Source organism: Myotis daubentonii, chromosome 3 (assembly GCF_963259705.1).
Source record: "Myotis daubentonii chromosome 3, mMyoDau2.1, whole genome shotgun sequence".
NCBI lineage: Eukaryota > Metazoa > Chordata > Mammalia > Chiroptera > Vespertilionidae > Myotis > Myotis daubentonii.
The window spans coordinates 203,685,924-203,711,900 of NC_081842.1; the positions used below are offsets into that span (position 1 = coordinate 203,685,924).

The 25,977-nt window shown below is 52.6% G+C and overlaps 2 protein-coding genes across 5 annotated transcripts in view; one reads left to right on the top strand and one right to left on the bottom strand.

Moving 5' to 3' along the window:
- The window catches only part of CRYBG2 (crystallin beta-gamma domain containing 2), a 31,983-nt gene extending 10,634 nt beyond the window's left edge, over positions 1-21,349 (top strand). The window contains exons 4-22 of one of the 4 annotated variants that reach the window (XM_059690691.1): positions 1,411-3,940; positions 4,349-4,396; positions 4,487-4,599; positions 4,746-4,875; positions 6,799-6,938; positions 7,766-7,892; positions 8,093-8,128; positions 8,465-8,601; positions 8,755-8,881; positions 9,178-9,317; positions 9,401-9,527; positions 10,259-10,291; positions 10,416-10,528; positions 14,749-14,878; positions 16,340-16,479; positions 16,807-16,930; positions 18,819-18,977; positions 20,906-21,065; positions 21,162-21,349. In XM_059690691.1, coding sequence (XP_059546674.1) covers positions 1,411-3,940; positions 4,349-4,396; positions 4,487-4,599; positions 4,746-4,875; positions 6,799-6,938; positions 7,766-7,892; positions 8,093-8,128; positions 8,465-8,601; positions 8,755-8,881; positions 9,178-9,317; positions 9,401-9,527; positions 10,259-10,291; positions 10,416-10,528; positions 14,749-14,878; positions 16,340-16,479; positions 16,807-16,930; positions 18,819-18,977; positions 20,906-21,065; positions 21,162-21,250 — 4,603 coding nt within the window. In that variant the 3' untranslated portion in view covers positions 21,251-21,349. Of the gene's footprint in view, positions 1-1,410; positions 3,941-4,348; positions 4,397-4,486; positions 4,600-4,745; positions 4,876-6,798; positions 6,939-7,765; positions 7,893-8,092; positions 8,129-8,464; positions 8,602-8,754; positions 8,882-9,177; positions 9,318-9,400; positions 9,528-10,258; positions 10,292-10,415; positions 10,529-14,748; positions 14,879-16,339; positions 16,480-16,806; positions 16,931-18,046; positions 18,195-18,818; positions 18,978-20,905; positions 21,066-21,161 lie in introns of those variants that run through there. The other 3 variants (XM_059690692.1, XM_059690695.1, XM_059690694.1) reach the window with 3 other exon arrangements.
- A 657-nt stretch (positions 21,350-22,006) lies between these two features.
- On the bottom strand, positions 22,007-25,097 carry LOC132231489 (CAMPATH-1 antigen-like). The gene is made up of 3 exons (XM_059690696.1): positions 25,035-25,097; positions 23,812-23,934; positions 22,007-22,444 (listed from the first exon to the last, which is right to left on the bottom strand). The coding sequence occupies exons 1-3, from the start codon at positions 25,080-25,082 to the stop codon at positions 22,220-22,222; spliced, it is 396 nt and encodes a 131-aa protein (XP_059546679.1). The 5' UTR covers positions 25,083-25,097; the 3' UTR covers positions 22,007-22,219.
- Positions 25,098-25,977: the final 880 nt, after the last annotated feature.

Here is a 25,977-nt window from a genome sequence, read left to right on the forward strand (position 1 = left end):
TCCTCAGACAGTTGTTATAATCACCCCCTATTTAATAAAGGAGGTAATGGAGACCCAGAGATCAAGGCGGTTCAGAGAAGAAATAAGACCTTAAAAGAGGGAAGGTCAGAGGTGCTCTGCGGGAGAGGACCGCAGGCACAGCTGGATGTGCTCAGAGCCTTGGCCTCGGGGCCAGGAGGGAAGATGCCTGGACATGGGCTTAGCGACGACTTCAAACCCCGGCTTGCAGTTTTGCAGGAGCATCACGCTGGGCCAGTCACTCCTCTTCTCTGACCCTTGGCTTCTTCATGTGTATGATGGGGGCAACACTCAGAGAGGAGAACACTGAGGGAAAGGGCATGCAAGTCCAAGTGCTGGGTCCCGAGGAATTTCCCTAAGACCCACAGATGTACCCAGAAGGTCACGCCGCATGCTGGTGCTAGTACACACACGCACACCTGCTTGTGTTTGCTCACAGTTCTCCCAGGGGACACCCCGAAGTTTGTGAGCCAGCATTTTCGTTTATAAGATGAGTTTCTGTTCTTTCTCTCTTATTTTATCCTGACAATAACCCTATGAAGCACATACTCTTATTTTATAACACTAGAGGCCTGATGCATGAAATTCGTGCAAGAGTAGGCCTTCCTTCTCCCGGCTGCCGGGACCGGCTTCCCTCTGGCACCCGGGACCAGGGCTTCCCTCTCAACCTCAGCTTCGTCTGGAAGGACATCTAGTCTGATTAGCATATTACACTTTTATGATTATAGATTTTGTGGCTTGGAGCCCTGATGCCTGAAGGGGAAGAGTGGCCACTCAGGTGATCTAGCTAGTGAGTGGCAGAGTCAGGGGAAACCCAGCTCTGCTCAAGGCCAAAGTCTGCCTTCCTTTCCCTTCCCTTCCCTACCCTTCCCTTCCCTTCCCTTCCCTTCCCTTCCCTTCCCTTCCCTTCCCTTCCCTTCCCTTCCCTTCCCTTCCCTTCCCTTCCCTTCCCTTCCCTTCCCTTCCCTTCCCTTCCCTTCCCTTCCCTTCCCTTCCCTTCCCTTCCCTTCCCTTCCCTTATAATGGCAGGAATAGGGTCAGAACAATTGCCTAGTTTTTAGCTTTCTGGTTTTCCAGTTTGGGGCTCCTGGAGGACTAGAGTCCCAGCCCCATCCATAGACCAATGGGTCAGACCATATGCCTTTCTCTCCATCCAGGCTCAGGCCACAGCTTCACCCATGGAAGGACGGTGGTATAGGGGATCACCTGAAAGTGGGGAGAGGGCTGAGAGCATTATGCCCATTTTACAGACGAAGAAACAAAGGTCCAAAAGGTCACATGACTTGCCTGAGGGTACCCACCCTGATCTTGGCAGAGGTAGTTATTCTGTACTACAGGGAGCCACCCGCACACCCTTGACCCTGTTTCTCTTTTTCCTGGCACCATCTGCAGGGAGCTGGGCCACAGGGAGCCAAGGACACTTCAGGACAGGTTGCTGGGGCCCAGCATGGAGGAGGCAGGTGGGCCCCCAGCTCGGGCCGAGGCCCGGGTGGTGAGTGCCAGGCTGACATGGCGACAGCGGCCCCCTGCCAAGGAAGAGGTGAGACATCACTTTCACAAGGTGTCCCTGGTGTCGGAGGCCCAGATGGAAGCCCCCCAGGAGGAGATGTTTGAGTACAGCCCCCGTGGAGACAAAGTCAATGGCTTCGCTGCAAGGAGAGAAGAGACTGTGAATCATCAAGCCCCTTCGGTTGGGGCTGGTTCCAAGAGCTGCCAGAGCCATGGGCCCATCTTTTCCAAGAAGTACACACTGCCCCCCAAGGAGAAAAGGCTGGTGAGGAGGCTGAAAGAGGCTGTGGACCAGTGTGATGGCAGCTCCCAAGACTCTAGGACTGAGCCACCACGCCTGGGAGCCATGGCCAGGACGGAGCTCTTGGTGCCCCTGCCGGGGCCCCGTGAGCCGAGCCCCCACCCATGTGTGAACCGTGAGGAGCGGCAGGTGACACGCACTGTGCGGACCACTGTGGTGGTAGGCGGGCATGTGGACCGAAGGGTGACCAGCTCTGTGACCTTGGAGCCAGTGCTCCCGGGCGAGGCCCTGCCAAGGGGCCGCAATGCTGTCCGGGCAGTGGTGGTGGGCCACAGGCCTGAGGGCTCGCCCAGCCGCAGTCAGGCCCTGGAGCTGCTCAGTAGCCGGCTTCCCAGGCCCAGGGCTTCTGTGTCAAGGAGTCCAGGTCTGGGCAGTACAGAGGGCACAGCCCTGGGGCAGCTGCCTGCGATGGGGACAACAGAGCCAAAAAGCAGATCTGCCCTGGCCCCTGTAGGCATCCCTGAGGGTGCTCACCCACCTCAGAACCAAGAGGCTCCTGCAGTCCATCCAGACCCAGACCAGGGCCAAGCTCTGGGTGCCAAGGCCCATAAGGTCCCAAGGGTGCAGGGAGCCTCCAACCCCACCCAGCTCCCTCTCCACATCTCTCAGGGCCAGGCATTAGTACCCTCTTCTCCCAGAATCCAGATCCATACCCCCTCCCCTGGCCTAGACCACCTTCCTGAGCAGCCTGTGGTGCCCATTCACCCCAGGGCCCAGCCTGCTCTGGATCCCAGGGGACCCCAGGCCCTGCCCTCTGTAAAAAGGGAAGAGCTCACAGATACCCCTGCTGCCACCATCATGCCCAGGATAAGGAGTGAGGTTGTTACGGTCCCTGGAGAACCCCCATCCCCTACAAGAAGACAGTCTGTCTCTAGCCCAGACAATCTTTCTGCTCCATCTTCCCCAAGGAATAAGGTTGTTCAGGACCCTGAAAATGTCCCTATCTTCTCTCTCACCCAGAAAGACATAGTGCAGGGCCCTGATGTTCCTGAGGACCCCTCCCCCACCCAGAAAGAGGTTGTGCAGGCTCCTAGTGCTCCCGCTGCCGCATCCCCCGAACCAACCAAGGTTGTCCAGGGCCCGGAAGACAGGCCTAGCACCCAAAAGGAGGTTGTCCAGGGTAGTGAAGGCAGCTTTGGCGCTTCCCTCACCAAGGAAGAGCCTGCTCAGGGCCTGATTGCTCCTGCTATCCCATCCCCCCAGGAGGATAAGGCTGTCCAGGGCTCTGAAGGGAGCCCCGTCTCATCTCCCACCCAAAAAAAGGTTGTCCAGGGTCCTGCTGTTCTCCCTGCTCCCTCCTCCTCAGTGGGCAAGGTGCTCCCCAGCCCAGGAGGCCCCGCTGCCCCAGAGCCAATGGAAGCAGAGGCCAGCCAAGAGCCCCGGCTTATCCCGGGCTCCACTGAAGACAAGATGCTGCCGGAGCCATCGAGGGAGGAGGAGGAGCTGGTCCTGGCGGCTGACCTGGAGATGTTCCTGGACACCCTGCGGAGCATGGAGCCCCCCGAGATCCTCCGCACCCACCGGCTGCCACGAGCCCCCCGCTCCTCCTACCTGGCCATGTACGCCACGCTGCCTCCGATCGAGGAGGACCAGCCCGGGCCTTGGGTGCGGGGACCCAGCCCCCAGGGGGTGCCAGCACTGGAAGAAAAGGAGGAGGAGGAGGAGGAAGAGGAGGAGGAGGAGGAAGAGGAGGAGGAGCAGCCAGAGAACCCCTACCTGAGTGATGATGAGAAGCTCCAGCGCAGGCAGGAGAAAGCTGGGCCCGGGCCCGCCTGGGACTTCCTCCCTGCCAGGCCCCCCCAGGCCTCTTACTCGCCTCTGGAGATGATGAAGAAGCATGTCACAGATGCCAAGGGCTCCCAGCCGGAGCCAGGGCCAGAGCGGCAGGCGGGCACGAGGCCCACCTCCCGCCTTGAAGGCAGTCTTTTCTTTGGGGGTAGGGTGTCTGCCACCAAGGAGGCCCCCACCTCGGAATCACTAGGCACAAAACTATCCGCTCTGCCTCCCCGTGGGGCACCAGGGCTCAGAAAGGTGCCAGGACAGCCGCCCCTGCTCTACAGTGACAGGTCGCCGCCAGAGAAGCCCCCGTGCGCCAGGCCCCCTGAGGGCTGGGTGAGTGAGGCCGTGGGTGGCCAGGGAGGGTGCCAGGCCTCACCAGGGTTTGGATGGCATGAGGACCATGGTCCTGGGAGGCAGAGTCTTCAGATGCAGAAGTTTGGGCCTGAGGTATGGCTTGGTGTGATCCTGTGCAAGCCACGTCTCTCTGGGCCTCCGTTTCCCTGTCCAAACAGAAGAGGTTTGCACGGTCGATTCCAAAGACCTTAATGGCTACCATCTCTTGGAAGCTGGAGAAGGGGAGTGATAGGGGGCCAGCTCCTGGACAGGGAGGGTTGGGACAAGTGTGGTGCCCTCCGTGGGGGTGGAGGCTAACAGGGAGGATGTGGGATGCCTGGGATGGCAGGTGGTGGGAGGCAGTAAGCAGGCAACCTATTAGACTTCTTATCACTGCCTCCCTTCCAGAGCCCGGCATCGAAGACCCAGGGCAAGCTGAACACCAGGCCAGGAAAGGTAGGGGGTGCAGGGCAAGTGTGTGGGAGGGGCAGCAGGAGGCCGGAGCTCAAATCAGAGCCTGAGGACCCCCCTCTGCGTTTTGTCCAGGTGGTCCTCTTCTCAGAGCCCGGCTGCCAAGGCAGCAGCAGGGAGGTTTGGGAAGACATTGCTGATGCCTCCAGCTGGGCCCACGTGGCCTCCGTACGAGTGGTCCGAGGCTGGTGAGTGCAGAGTGCTGGGAACTGGGGCAGCAAGCACAGCGAGAAGTGCCCAGCCAACCTGGCAGAACCCCCCTGAGCTACCCAGAGATGCTGCCTTGTGGGTACATCCTCTCCAACCCAGTGACCCTGGGTCTCTGTGCCCACAGCTGGGTGCTGTATGAAGAGCCAGAGTTCCGGGGCCGGAGGCTGGTCCTGCCTGAAGGAGATGTGGAACTCAGAGCCACGGGGCCCGCGTGGAGTGTCCGCGGCATCGGTTCCCTCAGGAGAGTCGTCCGGGTGAGCGGGCTGGGGTCGGGAGCCAGATGCTGCCCTGTCCCCCGGACGGGCCGTGCGGAGGGAGTCGGACTCTCAGGGACAGAGATTCCCACTCGTACTGGGTTGGGGGCAGAGGGGGCTTATTAGGGACTCGCCTATAGATTCCAGACCTTGGAGCCAGCTGGGGAGCGCTGGCCTGGCTTGGGGAGGCAGGGGCAGGCCGAGGCCAGGCCCCAGCGTGGGAAAGCAGCCTGAGGAAGTTTGAGCTGCCCCTGGAGAAGGACTCGCTAGAACAGCAGAAACAGGTGGGGTGGATATGGGTGCTCCCCTCCCCTCAGAGCCCAGGGCTCTTAGGCCCTCAGTAGGACCCAAGGTGCCTTGGACGATTGTTCATTCATTGGCTCAAGCATGCTTCATAATGTCTGCTGTGTGCCAGCCACCAGGCCAGGCAGTGAAGGCGGAGGAGACTGACCTCTGCCCTGCAGCACTCAGGGTCAGGCTAGGGTCTCAGGGTGGGATTCGAAGCCGGAAAACCATATAATCAGATTAGCAGTTTATAAACACCCCTCTGGCTGCCAGGAGAAGAGACTGGGTGGGGATCCCAGAGGCAGGAAGACCAGGGTGGGCTGTGATTTCCAGCTGAGGAGCGCTTCTGAATTTTGAGGGAGGGGGGTGTGGTTTGTAAAGGCATAGTTAATATTACAGTTTCATATTTGTAAAGTGGTAGTCTACAAACTACCAAAATTAAGTTTGACAAAATCATCTTGGCTTCTAGGGAGAACCAGAAGAGAAAGCAGGGCCAATCAGATGTTTGTTTTGTTTTAAAAAATATTTTTATTGCCCTAGCCGGTTTGGCTCAGTGGATAGAGCGTCGGCCTGCGGACTGAAGGGTCCCAGGTTCGATTCCGGCCAAGGGCACATGCTTACGTTGTGGGCTCGATCCCCAGTCGGGGGCATGCAGGAGGCAGCCAATCAATGATTCTCTCTCATCATTGATGTTTCTATCTCTCTCTCCCTCTTCCTTCCTCTCTGAAATCAATAAAGAAATATATTTAAAAAAATATTTTTATTGATTTCAGAGAGGAAGGGAGAGGGAGAGAGAGAGAAACATCAATGATGAGAGAGAATCATTGATTGGCTGCCTCCTGCACACACCTCCTACTGGGGATCGTGACCTGAGTGGGAATTGAACCATGACCTCCTGGTTCATAGATCGATGCTCAACCACTGAGCCACGCCCGCTGGGCTGTTTTGTTTCGTTTTTAATGAGAGGAGGAATAACTCTGAGTCCAGAGCTATTGCAGCCCTCCTGGTAAGAGAATACGAGAGCTGATGATTCTTAACTAGGGCAGTAGCCCAACCATGCAAAGGAGGGGTGTTTTCAAAGCCTCTCCAGAAACACAGAAATGTTTGTGGACAGTTTATTGTGATCTTCTCACAATAAAGTCATCATTGTGTGGGAGGTAATGAGGTACAAGAGAAAAACAGGGGCTTTGAAGTCAGGTGGACCTGGATTCCTTTGATTAATCCAGCATTGGACACTCAGTATATTCCAGGTCTGAACAGACGCAGGGATCGTACATAAAAGAATGGTCAGTTAGACCTCCAGAAGCAGCTGTCCAACTCGTCTACCCCTCCACCAGCTGGAAGCCGGGTTACCAGAGGGAAGGCGGAGGGCAATGGCACTTGGCAGGCTCTTGCTGAGAACTTTGGTCTCAGATCCCCAAGGTTCAGGGAGGGACTAGCATGGGCTTTGGTCTTGGGTTGTCTGGTCAACCTTAAGAATACATCCCAGTCTATCTCCTGGCTTCTGGGAGACAGTCACAAAGTTTTCCCAGAGGCCCCCGGAGCCCCGGCTGGGCAGACTTGGGGAAGCAGGTACAGAAGGGGGTAGTCTCTGAGGGATGGTGCTTTACACTTCATTTTTCCACCCCTCTTCTGCAGGACTACATTACCCCAGAGATCAGCCTGTACTCCGAGGAGGGTCTCAAGGGGGAGCAAGTGAAGCTAACCCAGTCCTTGGAGGACCCCCGTAGCCTGAAGAGGCCCCTGCAGGTGGCATCTGCCACTGTCTCTGCAGGACTGTGAGTCTGGGCTGTTCTGGAATCCATTTATCATTCGCTGTGCTGGGTGCTGGGGACACATAAGCAAAAGGAGACAGTTCCTGGCCTCAAGAAGTGCTCAGTCTACTGGTGGGGACAGGGAAATAAGCAGATAGCGGCCGTTCAGGGTTCCAGGAGGGGGAGCACGGAGCTGTGGGAGCACAGGAAAGCACCGCACCAGCCTGAAGTCACAGAAGCCTTCCAGGAGGAGGGGATGCCTCGCTGGGAGGAGTTGGCCCGGAAGAATAGGTCCCTGAGGGCAGGGGCTGTGCGTGTATAGTTCACTCAGAGTCCTTCCTGCCTGAAGCAGAGCCTGGCATGGGATAGAGGCCCCTAAATATCTGTTGATTGAATGAACAGGGGAAGAGTATCTCTAGAAACGGGAACAACATTTGCAAAGGCCCAGAGGTGAGAGAGCTCAGCTTTGAAAATTCAGTCTGGTCAGAGGAAGCAGCGAACGGGGAGATGTGAGGCCCAGGAGGAAGGCAGAGGGACAGACGGAAGGGCCTCTTTGTGCGGCTGGATTGTATTGTGAGGCCAACAGGACATTACTGGGGAACTTTAAGCAGGTCTGCGCATGAGAAAGAACTCTCCAGCTGCAGTGTGAAGTGAGGGAGGGCCAGGCCAGAGGAAGGGGCACTGATGGAGTGGCTACTGCTCGAGGTGATGGGGGCCTGAAGTGTCCTCCAGAGTCCCCTTGACAGAGGCCTCTCCCTCAAAACCTCCTCCTTCTCTCTAAACCTTCCCTCCCATCCACCAGCCTGTATCCCTGGGTACCTGGGGTTCAGCCACCTCTCTGCCTCCCCCAGGTGGCTGCTGTACCCCAAACCCTTCTTTGAAGACACTCCCTGCATCCTGGAGCCTGGAGAGTACCCCGCCTCCAAGGACTGGGGTGCATCAGACCCCAGCGTGGGCTCCTTGAAACCGCTGAGTTTGGTAAGGAATAGGTGGCCCGAGTGGCCTTGTCCTGCAGTCTGAGGGAAGAGGCAGGGCCTGGCAGCTCCTACTGGGAATGGGATTGGAGGAGAGGGGGGGTGGCCATTTTTAGGAGCCTCAGGATCAAGCACATCTTAGGCCACCCGCCCCATCTGCCTTCCCACCTCCGGGCTGGTGGCTCAGCTCTGTCTCTTCGGCAGGGCTGCCCAAGAGTGGAGAAGCCAGGGGAGCCCAAGGTAAGAGTCTGGGTTTCTGGGTCAAAAAGGGCCTTTGGGTGGGTTGTGTGTATGTGTGTGGTGGCTTTTGTGGCCTGAACTGGAGGACAGGAGAGGGGGATCCTGGGAGCCACAAGCTGGGGCTTGGAGGACGGAACCTGGTGGATTCACTGGGAAATGGCTTTTGATGTGTAAGAACCAGAGGCCAGAGAAGAGATGGGAGTTAGGGCCCGGAGCTCCGTGAGGGAGTGGGCGGGCCTGGCTAGGGGTGATGCTGGGCAGAGCCCTCCTGGGCTGGCTGGGTGTGTTTGGGTCCGGATCCCTCCCCACACCGACACCACCATCCCGTTCCCCCAGGCTGTGGTGTATGAGGCCCCAGGCTTTCAAGGCCAGAGCTGGGAAGTGAGCCGAGACATCTACAATCTTCAGCAGCCGGAGGACGGCCACAGCCCCCGCCTGGCCTCTGTGGGGTCCCTGCGAGTTCTTGGAGGCTGGTGAGGACCCGGGACCCTTCCTTCCACCTTGTCCTCCCCGCTGGCCTCTGCCCTGGGAGCGGGGAGTGATCTGGGCCGCCTGGGGGTGGGGGTAGCTGTCTTACACATCCAGGGGCCTCCTGTGACTGTCTGTCTGCCTCCGCCCTCCCCAAGCTGGGTTGGCTATGAGAAGGAAGGCTTCCGGGGCCACCAGTACCTGCTGGAGGAGGGGGAATACCCTGATTGGTCACACTGGGGAGGCTATGACGAGGCGCTGACCTCCCTGCGGGTCATCCGGACGGTAAGCAAGGGCAACTGGGCCATCCCTCTGCTTCCAGCCACAGCCATGCCCTCCCCACTGACCCCCCCCCCCCCCCCCCCCGCTCCAATTTGTTGAGAGAAGAATCCATGTTCCATCTCCCTGCTCTCCGGAGCGCCGGAAGTGCTCCCCAGGTCTAGTTCTCTCCCTCCTGCTGCTTTCCCCAGGCCACACTGGCCACCTCACCCCAGAGTCCCTTGGGTCGCCTCCCTGAGGTCTGGTCACTCCCGGGGGTTCAGTGGGTGGGTGGGAGACGCCTGACTGTCCCGGGGGCCCAGGACTTCGCGGACCCGGCCGTGGTGCTGTTCGAGGCCGTGGACTTCGAGGGGCACAGCGCAGAGGTGAGCGAGGCGCTGCCGGACGTGGAGCTGGCGGGACACGGCCCCCACACGCAGGCGATCCACGTGCTCAGCGGCGTGTGAGTGACAGCGGGCGGGCCGGGGGCGGGCCCAGCGGAGGTGCGGCTCCGCCCCGCTGACCCCGCGCCCCGCCTCCCTGCAGGTGGGTGGCCTATCAGGAGGCGGGCTTCTCCGGGGAGCAGTACGTGCTGGAGAAGGGCGTGTACCGCAACTGCGACGACTGGGGCGCGGGCAACAGCGCCCTCGCCTCGCTTCAGCCGGTGCTGCAGGTGCGGTGCGGTCGCCGAAGGCCGGGCCCCTGGGAGGGTGGTGCTTGGAGTCTGGGAGGCACCCATCTCAGCTCTGGTACCGGAGGGACCCTGCTCGGAGCTGCGTGGAGGGGGCGGGGCCTCGGAGGAGGGCGGGGCTAATGCAGATTTCAAACTTGGGAGAGCTAAGGCTGGGATTGGGAATTTATTTTATTTTAATTTTTTATTTTCTTTTTTTTTAAATATATTTTATTGATTTTTTACAGAGAGTAAGGGAGAGGGATAGAGAGCTAGAAACATCGATGAGAGAGAAACATCGATCAGCTGCCTCCTGCACACCCCCCACTGGGGATGTGCCCGCAACCAAGGCACATGCCCTTGACCGGAATCGAACCTGGGACCCTTGAGTCCGCAAGCCGACGCTCTATCCACTGAGCCAAACCAGTTAGGGCTTAATTTTTTATTTTCATTGATTTGAGAGAGGAAGGGAGAGGGAGAGAGAGATAGAGACATCAACGATGAAAGAGAATCATTAATCGGCTGCCTTCTGCATGCCCCCCACTGGGAATGGAGCCGGCAACCCACGTATGTGCCCTGACCTGGAATCCAACCATGACCTCCTGGTTCATAGGTTGACACTCAACCACTGAGCCACGCTAGCCCAGCAGGTGTTGGGGGTTTTGAAACCAGAGGAACTGAGGGTAGCGGCTGGTACCCTCCTTAAGTTCTGAAACTTTGGTCTCTCCCTTCAGGTCGAGGAGCAAAATCTGCACTTTATCTCTAAGGTGAGGAGCTGGTGGGGCCCTATGCCTCCTCTTCCCTCAATGCAAATCTCTCTCCCTGTTCCCCATTCAATCCGCTCACTCCATCACCACCTTCACTCTCATCTATTCCCGTCTCTGCCCTCAGATTCAGCTTTTCTCGGGCCCCGACTTCCTGGGAGACCACATCTCCTTCGAGGATGACCAGGCCTCTCTGCCCGCCTCTTTCCAGCCCCAGTCCTGCCGAGTCCACGGTGGCAGGTGAGGATGTAGGAGAGGGTGAGGGAGGAGGCTTGGAGGTGCTGGGGGTGAGTGCGGAGACAGAGACAGGAACGCTGCCCTGAAGCATTTCACTCAGTTTGGAAATCCAGGCTGCAGGAAGAGGGCCTTTATTTAAAACTAGAGGCCTGGTGCACAAATTTGTGCACCAGTGGAATTCCTCGGCCTGGCCTGCAGGATTGGGCCAAAACCAGCTCTCCGACATCCTCCAAGGGGTCCTGAATTGTGAGAGGGCACAGGCCAGGCTGAGGGACCCCACCAGTGCACTACTGGGGCCGGGGAGAGATGTGGGAGGTTGGCCAACTGGGGAGGGACCGTGGGAGGGCTCCAGGGCGTGTCTGGCCTGTCTTGCTCAGTCCCAATCAGCCAGACCCCAGCATCAAGCTAACCAACCAGTTGGAGCATCTGCCACCTGGTGGTCAGTGCACATCATAGCAAGTGGTTGGATGGCCTTAGTATATTGTTAGCATATTACGCTTTGATTGGTTGAACGGACAACTGGACACTTAGCATATTAGGCTTTTATTATATAGGATGATGTCCTTACTCTGACTTCCTTAAAATTAGCTATTCTGTCCCAAAGCATTCAGTCTTCAACAAAGCAAAATGAAGTTTTAATGGAAATGTAAAACTACTAGTTAGCATAGTATAAAGAACCCCAATCTTGTTTCATCCATCCTTCTGCCTTTTTTTATTTTTTAGTAGGGTATTTAAAATTCCAGGCCCAACATAAAATTTCACAGGTAAATACTTCCACATGTATCTCTAATAAGAAAGGACCCCTCCCTCATACACACATATAACCACAAGTTATTATAGCTTCTAATAAAATTAACAATAATTAATATCTAATACCCGGTCCATGTTTAAATTTCTCCTGTCGTCTCAAACAATGCTTTTTAAACTTGGTTTGTTTTTCTCAGGATCCAAACAAGATCCACACATTGCATTGGGTCAATTTGGTCTCTAGTGTATAACAAGCCCCCCTGCTCTTCATTTTGTTTTATACCATTTATTTGTTTGAAAAAAACCCGTAATGTGCCCTATATGTTTCCTATCATCTGTATTTGGCTGATTGCTTCCTCGGGGTGTCTTTTAACTTGTTCCTCTGTGCCGCACATTTCCTGTAAACTGGCAGATAGGGAGGCTTGATGAGACTGAGGATGTTAGATGGCATTGTGTACTTCTCATTGCATAGCATCAGGAGACCTGTGTCTGCTTGTCCCACTTTTTTTTTTCTTCTAAATTCTCACCTGAGAGTGGGAGAGGGAAAGATAGAGAGAAACATCGATGTGTTTCTCTCACATCGATTGGTTGCCTCCTGTACAAGCCTTGACCAGGGCCCAGACTGGGGAGGAGCCCGCAACCGAGGTACATACCCCTCATGGGAATTGAGCTCTGGACCCTTCAGGCCGCAGCCTGATGTTCTATCCACTGAGCCAAACTGGCTAGGGCTGCTTATCCCACTTGTAAAGATATTAAGATTCCCATCATCATAAGATTTCCCATTTCCCATTCACCTAATGGTTTTAGTATCCATTGATGAGATCCACTACTTCTTTAGAAGTTACAAAAAGATGATTTTCTTTTTCCTTTTTGTTAATCCTCATCCTAGGATATATCCTCCCCCACCCCCGTTGATTTTTAGGGAGAGTGGAGGAGAGGGCGAAAGACAGAGAGAGGAACATCATGTGAGAGAGACACATCAATTGGTTGCCTCCTGCACGAGCCCCAGAGGGGATCTAGCCTCCAACTGAGGTATGTGCCCTTTACTGCAATTGAACCCGAGACCCTTCAGTCCGTGGGCCAGTGCTCTAACCACTGAACCAAACCAGTTAGGGCCAAATGATGATTTTCTAATTTTTGTTATGCTTTCTACATATTTTAGCTGGAATACAAAGAATTTCCCTTTTCATCTATTTGTTTACCTATACAAAAAAAGGCAGTTTGATGTTCGCCCCTTACTCTTGATAAATTTTCAGAATAATTTCTGAATTGGTGTCCTAGCAACCTCCAAAGATGACCAATGAAGATTTTTTTTTTTAAAGTATCGCTGTGAACTCATGGATTTTTATGTATTTGAAACACTTCAATCCATTGGAGTCACTGTTCTTTTGTGTGCTAAAATTGTTCTATTTCTGGCCAACGGGAACCCCTACAAATGGTCTCCTGGGTTCTTTTCATATGATCCCGATAGTTTTTTTAAAAATAACTTCCTTGATTTTCTGATACAATAAGATGCTCCAGGGCAATTTTGCCTTCCTCCCCCTCCCCCAATTTGGAATCAGCCATTTCCCAAGGAGCTCTGGCTCCTTTCAGTAGGAAATACTATTTAGAGACCAAAATCTGCATGCTAAATGTTTTTAAATTATAATATTAATATTACTACTAACAGTGAAAAACAGTGAATGCTGTTGGAGGTTTCTATGTGGTTCTTTTTGTCCTCAGGACATTCACCTGTATCCCATTCGGCATGTACAAAATATTGTATTTTTAGGACATCTGAAATCATGTGTGGATTTTCTGATATAAAGTTAGGTTCATTTATTTTATATTTATTTTAATCTTTAGGAATATTTTTCATTTTTATTTAATTCTGTTTTTAATTACACAACATATTTACAGTGTTCCTGTCCTTTCTCTCTGAAATTAATAAATATATATTTAAATATCTTCTTAAAAATATATTTTATCGCCCTGACTGGTTTGGCTCAGTGGATAGAGCGTCGGCCTGTGGACTGAAGGGTCCCGGGTTCGATTCTGGTCAGGGGCATGTACCTTGGTTGCGGGCTCATCCCCAGTGGGGGGTGTGCAGGAGGCAGCTGATTGATGTGTCTCTCTCATCGATGTTTCTAGCTCTCTATCCCTCTCCCTTCCTCTCTGTGAAAAAATCAATAAAATATATTTAAAAAAAAATATTTTATTGATTTTTTAGAGAGAGCGGAAGGGAGTGGGATAGAGAGACAGAAACATCAACGAGAGAGAAACTTCATCAATCAGCTGCCTCCTGCCTGCCCCACACAGGGGATGAGCCCGCAACCTGGGCATGTACCCTGACTGATGGCCTCTTGGTTCCACGTTCAACCGCTGAGCGACACAGGCCGGGCTACATTTAAATATCTTTAAAAAACAACAAGAACAGCCCTGACCGGTTTGGCTCAGTGGATAGAGCATCGGCCTGCGGACTGAAGGGTCCCAGGTTCAATTCCGGTCGGGGGCATGTACCTTGGTTGTGGGCACGTCCCCAGTGAGGGATGTGCAGGAGGCAGCTGATCGATGTTTCTCTCTCATTGATGTTTCTGATTCTCTGTCCCTCTCCCTTCCTCTCTGTAAAAAAATCAATAAAATATATTTAAAAACAAAACAAAACACAAGAACAAAAAAAAAGACATCAGCTTCTGTCTCTGTCCCTGCCACCTTTCCCCCTCCCTCCCCTATAGACGATTATTTTGGGTGTTTAGTTTACTCATTCATTGTTTCATTTTGAAGATATAAGTAAATATACATTCATAAATTTACGTAAAACTTTCTAAATCACTTTATATATCTTTAAGAGATCATCCTCACTCCTTTTTACTGCTATATTATACTCCACATTCTTTTCTTTTTTAAAAATTGATTTCAGGGAGGAAGAGGGAGAGAGAGAGAAACATCAATGATGAGAGAGAATCATTGATTGGCTGCCCCCACATGCCCCACACTGGGGATTAAGTCCGCATGTGCCCTTGACCGGAATTGAACCTGGGACCCTTCAGTCCATAGGCTGACGCTCTATCCACTGAGCCAAACTGGCTAGGGCTCTACTCCACATTCTTAGTGTATTCAACCAGTCCCCTACTGATGGGCATTTGGGGTGCCTCCACTTTTTGCCATTGCAAACAGTGCTGTAATGAGTGGTCGTGTTTGCACGTGTCATTTTATGTTTTTGGAGGGGGTCCTTGGATTGGTTCCACGAGATAAGATTACTGACTAATTGTATATATGGTTTTGCTTGATGTTACCAACTTCCCCTTCTTAGGGGCAGCGTACCTGCAGCCAGTCCCTTTTAAAGTCTGACCTTAGTCACTGCTGCTGCCGTGCCTGTTCGTCCTTGGCTTCCCCGGGGCCAGGGAGTCACGATCAAGCCTGCTTCCTCTCTGCGTGTCTCTGGCCTGGGCAGGCTCAAATCCCCACCTACTCATGTCCCACCTCCCCTTCCCCAGCTGGATCCTGTTTGATGAGAACAACTTTGAGGGCGACCAGCACATTCTCTCCGAGGGCGAGTTCCCCACTCTCGCAGCCATGGGCTGTCTGGCCTCTGCAGCCCTGGGCTCCCTCAGGAAGGTGCCCCTGGTGAGTACCCCTGTTCAGTTCCAGGCAGTCCCTGAGGCAGAGGGGGTGCTTCTGGGGGTGTCCCAGGCCTCTTCTCACTGCAGTGGGCTGTTGGGGCTTGGATCCTGTCTTCCTCAGAACTTCCCCAGGTCCCCCTCACCCCAGGGCTTCAAAGCCAGTTCAGCTTACTAGAGATTTATCGAGTGCCTGCCCAGATAGGTCCTGGGAACAACGACATAACTCGCGCACAGTCCCACCTTCAGGAAACCCAGGGTCACAAGATGGCTCTGCTGTCGTGCGGGGAGCAGAAGGGTGGGTCAAGGCAGTGGGGTTAAGACAGTGTAATACTGTTATAAGACAGGGGTGGGTCACGACAGTAAGCCAGAATAAGTCACGATGTCCCAGGCCAGATGGAGAGAAGTGACCCAGGCCCCATTAAAGAGCTCGTCTGTAGGACTTGGTGACCAGCCCTGGGTGGGCCAGCAGGGGCAGCACGAGCCGAGCAGCTGAGGTTTACTGAACACACACCATGCTCAAAGCCCATGCTCCCGGCTTTTACAAAAAGGCTTTTCAGCCGGCCGGCATGGCTCAGTGGTTGAGCGTCAACCTATGGACAAGGGAGTCGCGGTTCGATTCCCAATCAGGGCACATGCCCAGGTTGTGGGCTCGATCCCCAGTGTGGGCTGTGCAGGAGGCAGCTGATCAATGATTCTCTCTCATCATTGATGTTTCTATATCTTTTTCTCCCTTCCTCTCTGAAATTATATATATATATATATATATATATATATATATATATATATATATATATATATATATAATTTTTTAAAGGTTCTCCATATACTATATACTAAAGCATTCAGTCCTCACCACAACCCTATACGGTTTGTTACTATTCCCATCTCCCTTTTCCAGAGTGAAAACTGAGGCACACAGAGGTCATGTGACTTGCTCCAGGTCACACAGCTGGTAACGGCAGAGCCAGCTTCCCCCTGAGGCAGCCCAGCTCCTGAGTCCGAGTTCTTTACAACTACTATCTGGGCTCTGAAGGCAGATAGTCCTGGTTCTGAAGCCCAGCTTCGGGGTTTAATCTTCTCCAGCCTCAGTTTCCCCCCTGCTAAGCAGGGATGATAACAGCTCCTACCTTGTAGGGTTGTTGAGAAGTTAGAATGAGATCAGGTAAAGTGCCTAGCACAGAATCTGGGATAAGCCTCAAATATATGAGAACTACTATAATTAACAGTATTATTAGTATACTATTCTTAGACGTGCCATTTGCTGGGGAGAAGGGCCGAGGGGCATTGGGGGGCCTAGTCTGGCACACGCTGTATCTGAGCGTCCAGCAGTGTGCAGGAGCCAGGAGCTCTGTGGGGTGCAGCTCCAGAGGGAAGACGGCCTGAGTACCCATCTGGGAGTCAAGGGGCTGAGCCTGGGGCCAGGGCTGCCATGGTTTCAGCCTTTCCCAATGCCCTGGACCCCCAGCACTTTTCAGAGCCCTCCATTTTTCTGTATGGACTGGAGTGCTTCGAAGGGAAGGAGATTGAGCTCAATGGAGAGGTGCGGAGTCTCCAAGCCGAGGGTTTCAACAACCACGTGCTGTCCGTGCGGATCCAGGGGGGCACGTGAGTGGGTTGTGGGGAGGCACAGAGGGTTGGGGGCTGTTAGTAAGTGAAGGCTGGTTCCAGGTTTCTTCCCTGAGGGGACTCAGAGGGTGGGCTCCCTCCCAGCCAGGAGGCAGGGAGAGGTGGATTGAGGAGGGTCATTGATTCGGGGGAAGAAACCTCATTCTACTTCCCAGCCTCCCTCTCTCACCTCGGGACCCTAACCCCAGGCAGAGGAGTCCCAGCAGCAGAGAAAGGGAGGTGGAGAAAGTTCTGACATTCGTGCCTTCTCCTCCCCCTTTCTGTCTGTCTGTCTGTCTGTCTGTCTCTGGCACTTGCTGGGCCCAGCTGGGTGCTGTGTGAACACAGCGACTTCCGGGGCCGCCAGTGGCTGGTGGGCAGTTGCGAGATCACAAACTGGCTGACCTACAGCGGGACTCAGAGGGTGGGCTCCCTCTACCCCATCAAGCAGGTGGGTAGCACGTCAGGTTGAGTGTGTCCATGACGGCCTGTCTGGGGGTGTGTCTATCTGTGTATTTCCCACACTCAGCGTTTGTGTGCTTTTGTCACAATTTCGCCACATCGTCCTTCCTCTTGAACTATTATCTACTTAATATTTTTTTTTCTAAATCAGCACCATTTTTTCCTACTCTATCCTTATCCTAAGAAATAATAGTCATAAAATCATGAGTTTAATGTGGATGGATGATTTTTCATTAATAGGAAACATAATAAACACATTACCACTAAAAATTTTTTTTACTGCCATTAAATTTTTTTTTAATATATTTTATTGATTTTTTACAGAGAGGGAGAGGAATAGAGAATTAGAAACATCGATTCAGCTGCCTCTTGCACGCCCCCTACTGGGGATGTGCCCGCAACCCAGGTACATGCCCTTGACCGGAATCGAACCTGAGACCCTTCAGTCTGCAGGCCGACGCTCTATCCGCTGAGCCAAAAACCAGCTAGGACCAAATTTTTTTTTTTAGAATATATTTTTATTGATTTCAGAGAGGAAGGGAGAGGGGAGAGAGAGATAGAAACATCAATGATGAGAAAGAATCATTGGTCGGCTGCCTCCTGTACGCCCCCAACTGGGGATTGAGCCCGCAACCTGGACATGTGCCCTTGACTGGAGTCGAACCCAGGACCCTTTAGTCTGCTGGCTGAAGCTCTATCCACTGGGCCAAACCAGCTAGGGCTGCCATTAAATTTTTAACCATAAGTTTATCCATGTAGGACTAAAAATTATCTCACGTAGTAAGCACACCTCACTCTTTGGGCAGCACTGATTCCACAGGTCTGGCCATGTGTCTGATTTCTTACATGTGCGTTAATGCGGAGGCAGGGCGCTGGGTTCTGTGTGTGTGTGCATGTGCTGTCTGAGGGTGTTTCTGTGTCTGTGCAGTCATTCGTGTCCGTGTGTCTGTGTCGGTGACCTGTGGTGTGTGTGTTTATGACTGTGGCACTGTTGAGAGAGCGTGTGTCTTTGTGCGTGGATATTGTGTGGTCCCCACATTCAGACTCTTAGAACGCCAGTGCTAGAAGAAATCCGGAGACTCTCTCCAACGCCCGCATTTTACAGGCGGGGAAAGAAAGGCCCAGAGGAGTGGGCAAGGATTTGCTCTGCAGTCTTGGGCAAGTACTGTACTTCCATGGACCTCAGTTTCCTCATCTTTCAAATGGGGGTCAGACATACGATGGAGTTGGTTTGAGGACTGAAGAAAAATAATGTACGTTAAGTCCTTAGTGCAGTGCTTGAGTGGGTAAACACCCAGCGACACTGGCTGTGATTCTTATTACTGTCACGGCCATCACCAATATCCGAGGTCCCCCCCCACCCCGATTTGAGGCAGAGCCTGACCTGATAACTGACAGGGCAGTGTCTGCCGCCCACGGTTCCTCTTTAGTGGGGGCGTGTGTGCACTTCTGAATACCTACATGCATCCATCCTGTTAGCAAACACGGTGCCTGGTGCGGAGTAGGCTGGGGGACCCGTGCATCGGTTAGGATGTGTGAGTCTGCATGGCTCTGAGTATCTGTGTGTTTGTCTCTGCTGCAAACTTCTGGGCAACCACGTGGACCTTGGGTGTATCCGCCAGCGTGTCCCTCTGCACACGTCTGTGGGTATCTGTGGACATGGGACTGTATGGGTGTGGATGTGTGCTCCGGATGGGGCTTTGGATTTTGTGTGGGAAACAAGGGGAGACTTAAAGGAGGGCCAAGGGTGGTTTAGGGGCAGGAATGAGGGCTTTGGCGGTTGGGATACTGGAGGGTCCAGAATTATGGGTGTCGGGAGCCCAGGGGGAGCATCTCTGCCCCGGGAGCCCTGACTCTCAGCCCCCTCCACTCCCCAGCGCCGGGCTTATTTCCGCCTCTGGAATGTGGCACTGGAGGGGTTCCTGGCAGTGCCAGACCACGTGGAAGACATGAAGGCGGGCCGTGTGGTGGTTGCTGAACCTGGAGCTGGAGGTAGCTGCATCTGGTACTACGAAGATGGGCTGCTGAAGAACCAGGTACTGGTTTGGTGGCTGAGACAAGGACACCAGGGCCCCGGCATTCACAGACTCACCGTGGGGAGTGCCAGCCCAGTCCGTAACAGGACCCACCTGGGGTCGGAGAGACACACACTCAGACACCAAGACCCTGGGGAGTGGAGAATGCAGGCTGTGCATCCACCCCTGGGCAATTTATCCTCTTCTCTGGGCCTCGGTCCCTCATCTGCAAAACAAGGGCATTGAACCAGATGCTTCTAAGGGACTTCCCAGCTCTGATGTCCTGTGACAGAACTTGGATCCTAGTAATAACGATAGATTCACTCCACAAACATTTCCTGAGCACCTATTACGTACCAGGCCTTGTTCTCGGTGCTGGGAATACAGCGTTGAGAACACAGAAACGACGCTTGCCCTCCTGAAGCGTACATCCTCGTGGGGAGTGGCAGAAACAACTTAAATGAGTAAAAGATTTTAGCACCTTAGAGGATGCAACAGAACAGCGATTTTCAACCTTTTCATCTCATGGCACAGCATAAGCTGATTACTAAAATTCTGTGGCACACCAAAAAATATGTTTTGCTGATCTGACAAAAAATAGATATCATTTTGATTGATTTACCAACAAATAATAATAATAGTAATTACCTATCCTTTTTGCTCCAAAGTGACTTTTAAAAAAACAACAACACAGGTGCCTATACTTGTATATAAGGGTTTCTGGTATCAAGAATTGGCCAATCGAAGGCAACCTAATTATGTGGCCTGACCAATAAGATGCAACTCTATTATATGATCTATATATTTATGGTTTAAGGCAGGGCATTCACACCAGATGGTTATTGCTGTGTTGGCTTTGTCATTTTTTATTTGACAGCCTAAGGGAAAAGAGGTCAGTGCCCCTGACCAAATAGTCAGGTATTGCATGCTTTAATCTTGTGACACACTGGTTGAAAATTGCTGCAATAGAGAAAAAAATAAATGAGTAAAAGGAATAGGAAATATTGGCAGCTCTGACAAGGAGAGCCCTTTCTGGGACGATGACGTTCGAAGCAGGCAGCCATGCAGGTACCTGAGGGAAGAGTGTTCCTAGTAGAGGGAACTGTAAGTGCAAAGGCCCTGAGGTAGGAACGTGCCTGGCATTTTCTAGGACCAGCAAGGCCGCCTGAATGACTAGAGTGAAGTGAGTGGAGAAAGGAGTAGCAGATGGTATCAGAAAGGGTATGGGAGTGCAGGTCCTTACAGGCTATTAAAAGGGTTTGTCTTTGAGTCGGAATGAAAGGGAACTCTGTGTACCAGGTGCCATGCGAAGCCCTCACATGCACACCTCTTTAATCCTTAGAGCAGCGGTTCTCAACCTGTGGGTCGCGACCCCTTTGGCGGTCGCATGACCCTTTCACAGGGGTCGCCTAAGACCATCCTGCATATCAGATATTGACATGACGATTCATAACAGTAGCAACATGACAGTTATGAAGTAGCCACGAAAATAATTTTATGGTTGGGTCACCACATGAGGAACTGTATTTAAAGGGCCAGAAGGTTGAGAACCACTGCCTTAAAGAGTACTATGGGCAGCTTGTATTTTACCATCCGTTTTACAGGGTAGGAAAGCTGAGTACAGAGAATTTAAGTAAGTGGCTGGAAGTCACACAGCCCATCAGTGTGTCTGTGGAGGCTCGTCTGATGCTAAAGCCTGTGTTTGGGGAGTCAGTCGTGGAAGGTTTCCTGGAGGAATGAGTATTTGTCCAGCCCTTTTATGATTTCTCACCCTCACAACAACCAGCATCAGGGATTCCCATCTCCAAGGAAACCAACGTTTCGGAGGATTGAGAGATTTGCCCAGGGTCACAATCCATAAGGATTTAAAGCGGGGTGTGCCGGGGTGTCTTTCTCTGGTGGGGTCCCTGTGGAGAGGAGCAGTGCCTGATGACCTCCTGGGGCCTCAGGTGGCCCCCACCATGAGCCTGCAGGTGATTGGGCCCCCCAGCGCAGGCTCCAAGGTGGTGCTGTGGGCCGAGAGCCGCCTGCCCCGTCAGACATGGAGCATCAACGACTTGGGCCACATCTGCAGCCAGATGTTTGAAGGTCGGATCCTGGATGTGAAGGGTAAGGTGGGGATGTGTGCGGGAGACGGCACCTGCGGGCAGCGGAGTCCCCAGCTTGCTCTGACCATCTACCTCCCCATCTCTTGCTCCTCCCCAGGTGGCCGGGGCTACGACCGGGACCATGTGGTGCTGTGGGAGCCGACCAAGGACAGGGTTTCCCAGATCTGGACTGTTCATGTGCTTTGACACCCCACCCTCCCAGGCCTGGAGGCTTTCTCCGGGATGAAATGTTTTTATAAGTGTTTGTTGCTATTGTTGTTGTGTAACATGAGTTGTTTTCTAATATCCTCCTGGGTAGCCTCGTCTCTGTGCACTTGGTACTTGGGAGTGGGGTGAGAATTCCTTCACCTGCCTTGGTCACCCTACATCCAGGCTGACGTCTTCCCTCCCAGCTTGCCTGGGGCTCAAATGTAAGGCCTCCCTCTGCCACCAGAGGGAGCCCTGGGTCCAGACTTACTAACTGGAAAGTGTGGACTTTTAAGCAGTTACCCCAAATGTTGTGTGCGGAGAACCTGCTCTGAGCCAGGTCTGGCACCTCTCTCCCTTAGTGGGAACATGCATGGGGTTTTTTATGCCCCCCCCCACCCCCCATGGGGAGCACAACGACCAATTTACTTTTAAACAAGAAAGGAAGGAACTAAGGAAATGTGTGCCTGTGTGTGAGACGCAGGGGCTGTGGGGACACACACAGGAACCAAGCCCCTTGGCCCCTCCCTCAGGGAGTTCACAGGTCCAGGGAAGGATTCTGATGAGGAAATGTCAGGACTCTGCAAGGTGATCCCAAGGGGAGGAGCCTCAGCATTTGGACTTTGGATCGGGGAAGTGGGGTGGGAGCTCCCTGGCACCACTTCCTGCGGATGGGGGCTTGAGTGGCTCCTTGGTGCTGTTGCAAACCTGGCGTTTGGGGCCCCCTGATGTCAATGACCACACACAGGCCCCAGATCCAGGTACAGGACAACTTTATTGACCCCCAGCTGGGTGATGCTAACACCTCCACATCAGTATCTCCCTGTGTAGGCCATTGCCCCCCAAGGAACTTTCTGTCAATTTCCACAACTGGTGGTCTCTGGTCCCAACCCCTCCCAAGGACTGGGGATGGGGCGTTTCTCTTGCCATGTCTCAGGGGACACAGGGCTGGGGCTGATGCCTGTCGCCTCAGCTGAGGTGGAGGAGCTGGAGGAGGGTGTTGGTCAAGAAGATAAGGACACCGCCACTGCCCAGGCTGCTGAGTGCTGGGGCCCCGCCCTTGATTTTCTTGGTGCCGAAGGTGGTGGTGGTAGCCCTGGTAGTGGAGGTGGTGGCGGCGGTGGAGGTGGTGGCGGCGGAGGAGGCGGTGGAAGTGGTAGGTGCGGAAATGTTTTGCAAGATTCCACTTTGTATCTGCAAGAGAAGTGGGGCGAGCTCAAGGGGCTTTTGAATCTCATGTTTGTTTAGAGACATATCCCCCACCCAATACAATAGTCTTCACTTCTCTGTCCCATGATGATGACGTCCGCCACCAGTTCCCATGGAGACGATTGGCTGCTTCCTGCCTTGACACAGTCCCTAGCCCAGGGGTCCTCAAACTTTTTAAACAGGGGGCCAATTCATTGTCCCTCAGACCGTTGGAGGGCCGGACTATAGTTTAAAAAAGAAACTATGAACAAATTCCTATGCACACTGCACATACCTTATTTTGAAGTAAAAAAACAAAACGGGAACAAATACAATATTTGTATTTGCATGTGGCCCGTGGGCCGTAGTTTGAGGACCCCTGCCCTAGCCCACCTCCCACAGAACCTTCCTGTCATCTCCAGACCACCAGCTCCTCCAGCATGTGGAAGACAGGGGAGGCTGTGGCCCCCGGCCCCTGAGCTTACCAGTTGGGCCAGAGGCTTAACCTATCTGAGCCTCAGTTTCCTCACATTCTGAATGGAGAGAAGAGCACATTACAGTTGGGGGTGGGGGGTGGGGTCACATGGGAAGGCACCTGGCAAAGTGTGGGTGGGTGGATGGAAAGATGGAGAGAGTACAATTTCCTCCCTGAGGACATGGCCAGATGGTGATCACACTGTTCTCAATGCTTGACCAAGCTGCAGCTAAAGTTGCTCTTGATGGAGATTAAGCTGTTTTTGATGGTGCTCAAGCTGTTCTTGATGCTTGATCAAGCTGCTCTTGATCAAGAACTTGATGGCTCCCAGCTCTTACGCTGACTGGAGCCCTCTGGGCATGGGATGCTGCTGAAGCTGCCTCCAGGAATAGCAGCTGGTTTTGAGGCTTCGCCTGTTCCTGGAGTGGGTGATTTCTACCTTCTCTACATTCAGAACACCTAGGCTTCTCTCCCCGGGGGTTCCCTGCCACCTCCAGAAAGGCTCAGGTTCCACACAAACATTTCCTGGCCCCTTCTAATAAGACCATTGCCCCAGGTTCCTTGTGGGTCGATGCCCCCCTCACTCGGGGCTGTCTTCCCAGGCCTCTAAATTCACCCTGATTCCACAGCGCCCCTTGGGTTCCTGGCACCCTGAGCGTGCTCCCAGCCTCAGTTACAGGCTTCTGTCCGGGGGCAGCCTCAGGTAGTCTGAACACAGCCAGAAGGGCTGGAAGGCTGGAGCCACACCCCCTTCGTCCTTGGTTTGCCTGCTGGAGCCTTTCTGCCTCTGTTCCCACGGGAGAAGATGGGGTGCCCAGGGGTCTGTGTCCCTTCCTCCAATGCAGGCAGGTCTGGTAAATCTCGGGCAGTGGTGCCAAGGGCTGGGCGAGGCTCTTACCTGAATCATAATCAGGAAGCTGATGGTGAATAGGAGGAAGTAGAAGCCCTTCATCTTGGGAGGATCTTGGTAGCAGCTTTTGGAAATGAGCACGGGGCTGTCTGCAGGCTCCTTTTGGCTGGGCTGTTTTTGAACAGAGAGGCGGGGTGAAAGGGAGAGGAAGGAGGGCCTATGTGGTGGGGTGTTGCTTCCTTTACAGATTTCAGGGTTGAGGACACTGAGCCCTGGCTGATAATGCATTCTGAGACCCAGACAACTCCCAAGGGGTGGGAGGTCGACAAACAAGGGGCAGCTGTGGGGCAGCACACAGGGCCCCAGGCTTGGAGTAATGCCTACTGGGGATTGAATCTTGGTTTAATTATCTATCAACTCTGCAACCCTAGGCCAGAAACTGTACCTTTCTGAGCTTTTAACAAAAGAACAAAACCATGGGATTAAGTGCAATATAACCCATTTAAATGTGTGAACACATAGTAAATAGTATATAATTTTTTTTTTTAAAAATCCCTAGCTGGTTTGGCTCAATGGAGAGAGCAACAAAGTACGTGCCCTTGACCAGAATCGAACCTGGGACCCTTCAGTCCACAGAACTTTATTTCTGCTCTGGCTGGTTTGGCTCAATGGATAGAGCGTCAGCCTACGGACTGAAGGGCCCCAGGTTCAATTCTGGTCAAGGGCATGTACCTTGTTGCAGGCTCCTCCCCGGCCACGCATGCAGGAGGCAACCAATTGATGTGTTTCTCTCACATTGATATTTCTCCCTGTCTTTCCCTCTCTCTAAAAATTCAATGGAAAATTTTTTTAAAAAATCAATGGGAAAATATCCTCAGGTGAGGATTAAAAATAAAAAGAATAAGATTGGGGCAGGGTACAGAAGCTAAAAGAGAACGGGTTGGGATAGAATTAGGTTTAGCGGTAAGGTTGCATGTGGCTCCATTGGTTCAGAACATTCATATTTGGGACTGGGGGTGGGATAGTAGATTTCTGTGAAAACCAAGGAGCACCGTATTAGGAATCTGGGAGTCTAGCTTCTAGTAGGCCCGTTTCCTTTCAGCCTCATAGCTCTCATTTCAACTAGGAAGACTATAATGATTTATTTTGGAAGTTTCTTCAGACCTAGTATTTTGTGACTTGGGTAAAGAATATAGCAGATGGGTTGTTTGTGTCAATCTAGGATGAATGGAAGGGGGCTAGTGGAGGGGCAAGCAGGTAACGAAACTTACTTGTCCCACTGACTTGTCCCACGTAATAAATGGTAGAGCTAGTCTCATGTGAACTTGAATCCAGGTCTGTCTGAAGCCACATTCGTGTATGTAACCTATGGGGCTGCCCAGAAGTCTCGATTCCCTGTCCCTTTCCATCCTGGAGGATCTAGATGTTGGCTCTGAAGGCCAGCTCTAACCTCACCTACTCTCCTTTTCTTAGTCTGTTTTGTGCCTAATTTGCATACCAAATAGTAAAAGAAAAACCCCTCTCACTTCCCTTTGGGCCTCCTGTTGCAAACCTCCTGTGCAAGCCTCGGAAAAACCTGAGTAGGACCGTAGGGGCCTCTAGCCCTGGCTAACAAGAACTGAGAATCCACTGGTGAGAGGAAGTCACGAAGTGCAGCGCGAGGGGGCAGAGCTTTCTACAAATGTATGGGACGAGAGGTAGAAAAACTATAGTTCAAGACCCACTAAGAAAAGGTAAATTCCCTCACTCCCAGCTAGGCTTTGGGTTGGGACCATGAAAGATTACATCTGAGGAGTGAGAGTGAATAGGAAACAACTGCCCAGCCCTCACAGAAATGATAATACAAACAATTACATGGAAGATCCGGATCATGGAATTATCAACTAAACTCTCAAAGAGCAATGCTTAGTATATTCAAAGATATATAAGACAAGACTGAGAACTGGACATTGTAGAAAGGAACCAAATGGGATTTCAAGGAACATAAAAATACAATAATAGAAATTAAGAACTCAGTAACCAGGTTTAACATCAGATTGGACACAAATGAAGAGAGAAGTAGTGAAGTGGAAGCTAGATAGAAAATATTACAGCATCATATATTTCTTAAGTGCCTACCATGGGTCAGGTACTGGTCTAGGCAATGGGTATATAGACGTGAACAAAAAGGCAGAGTTCCTGCGCTTATGGAACTGACGTTCAAACGGGGGAAGA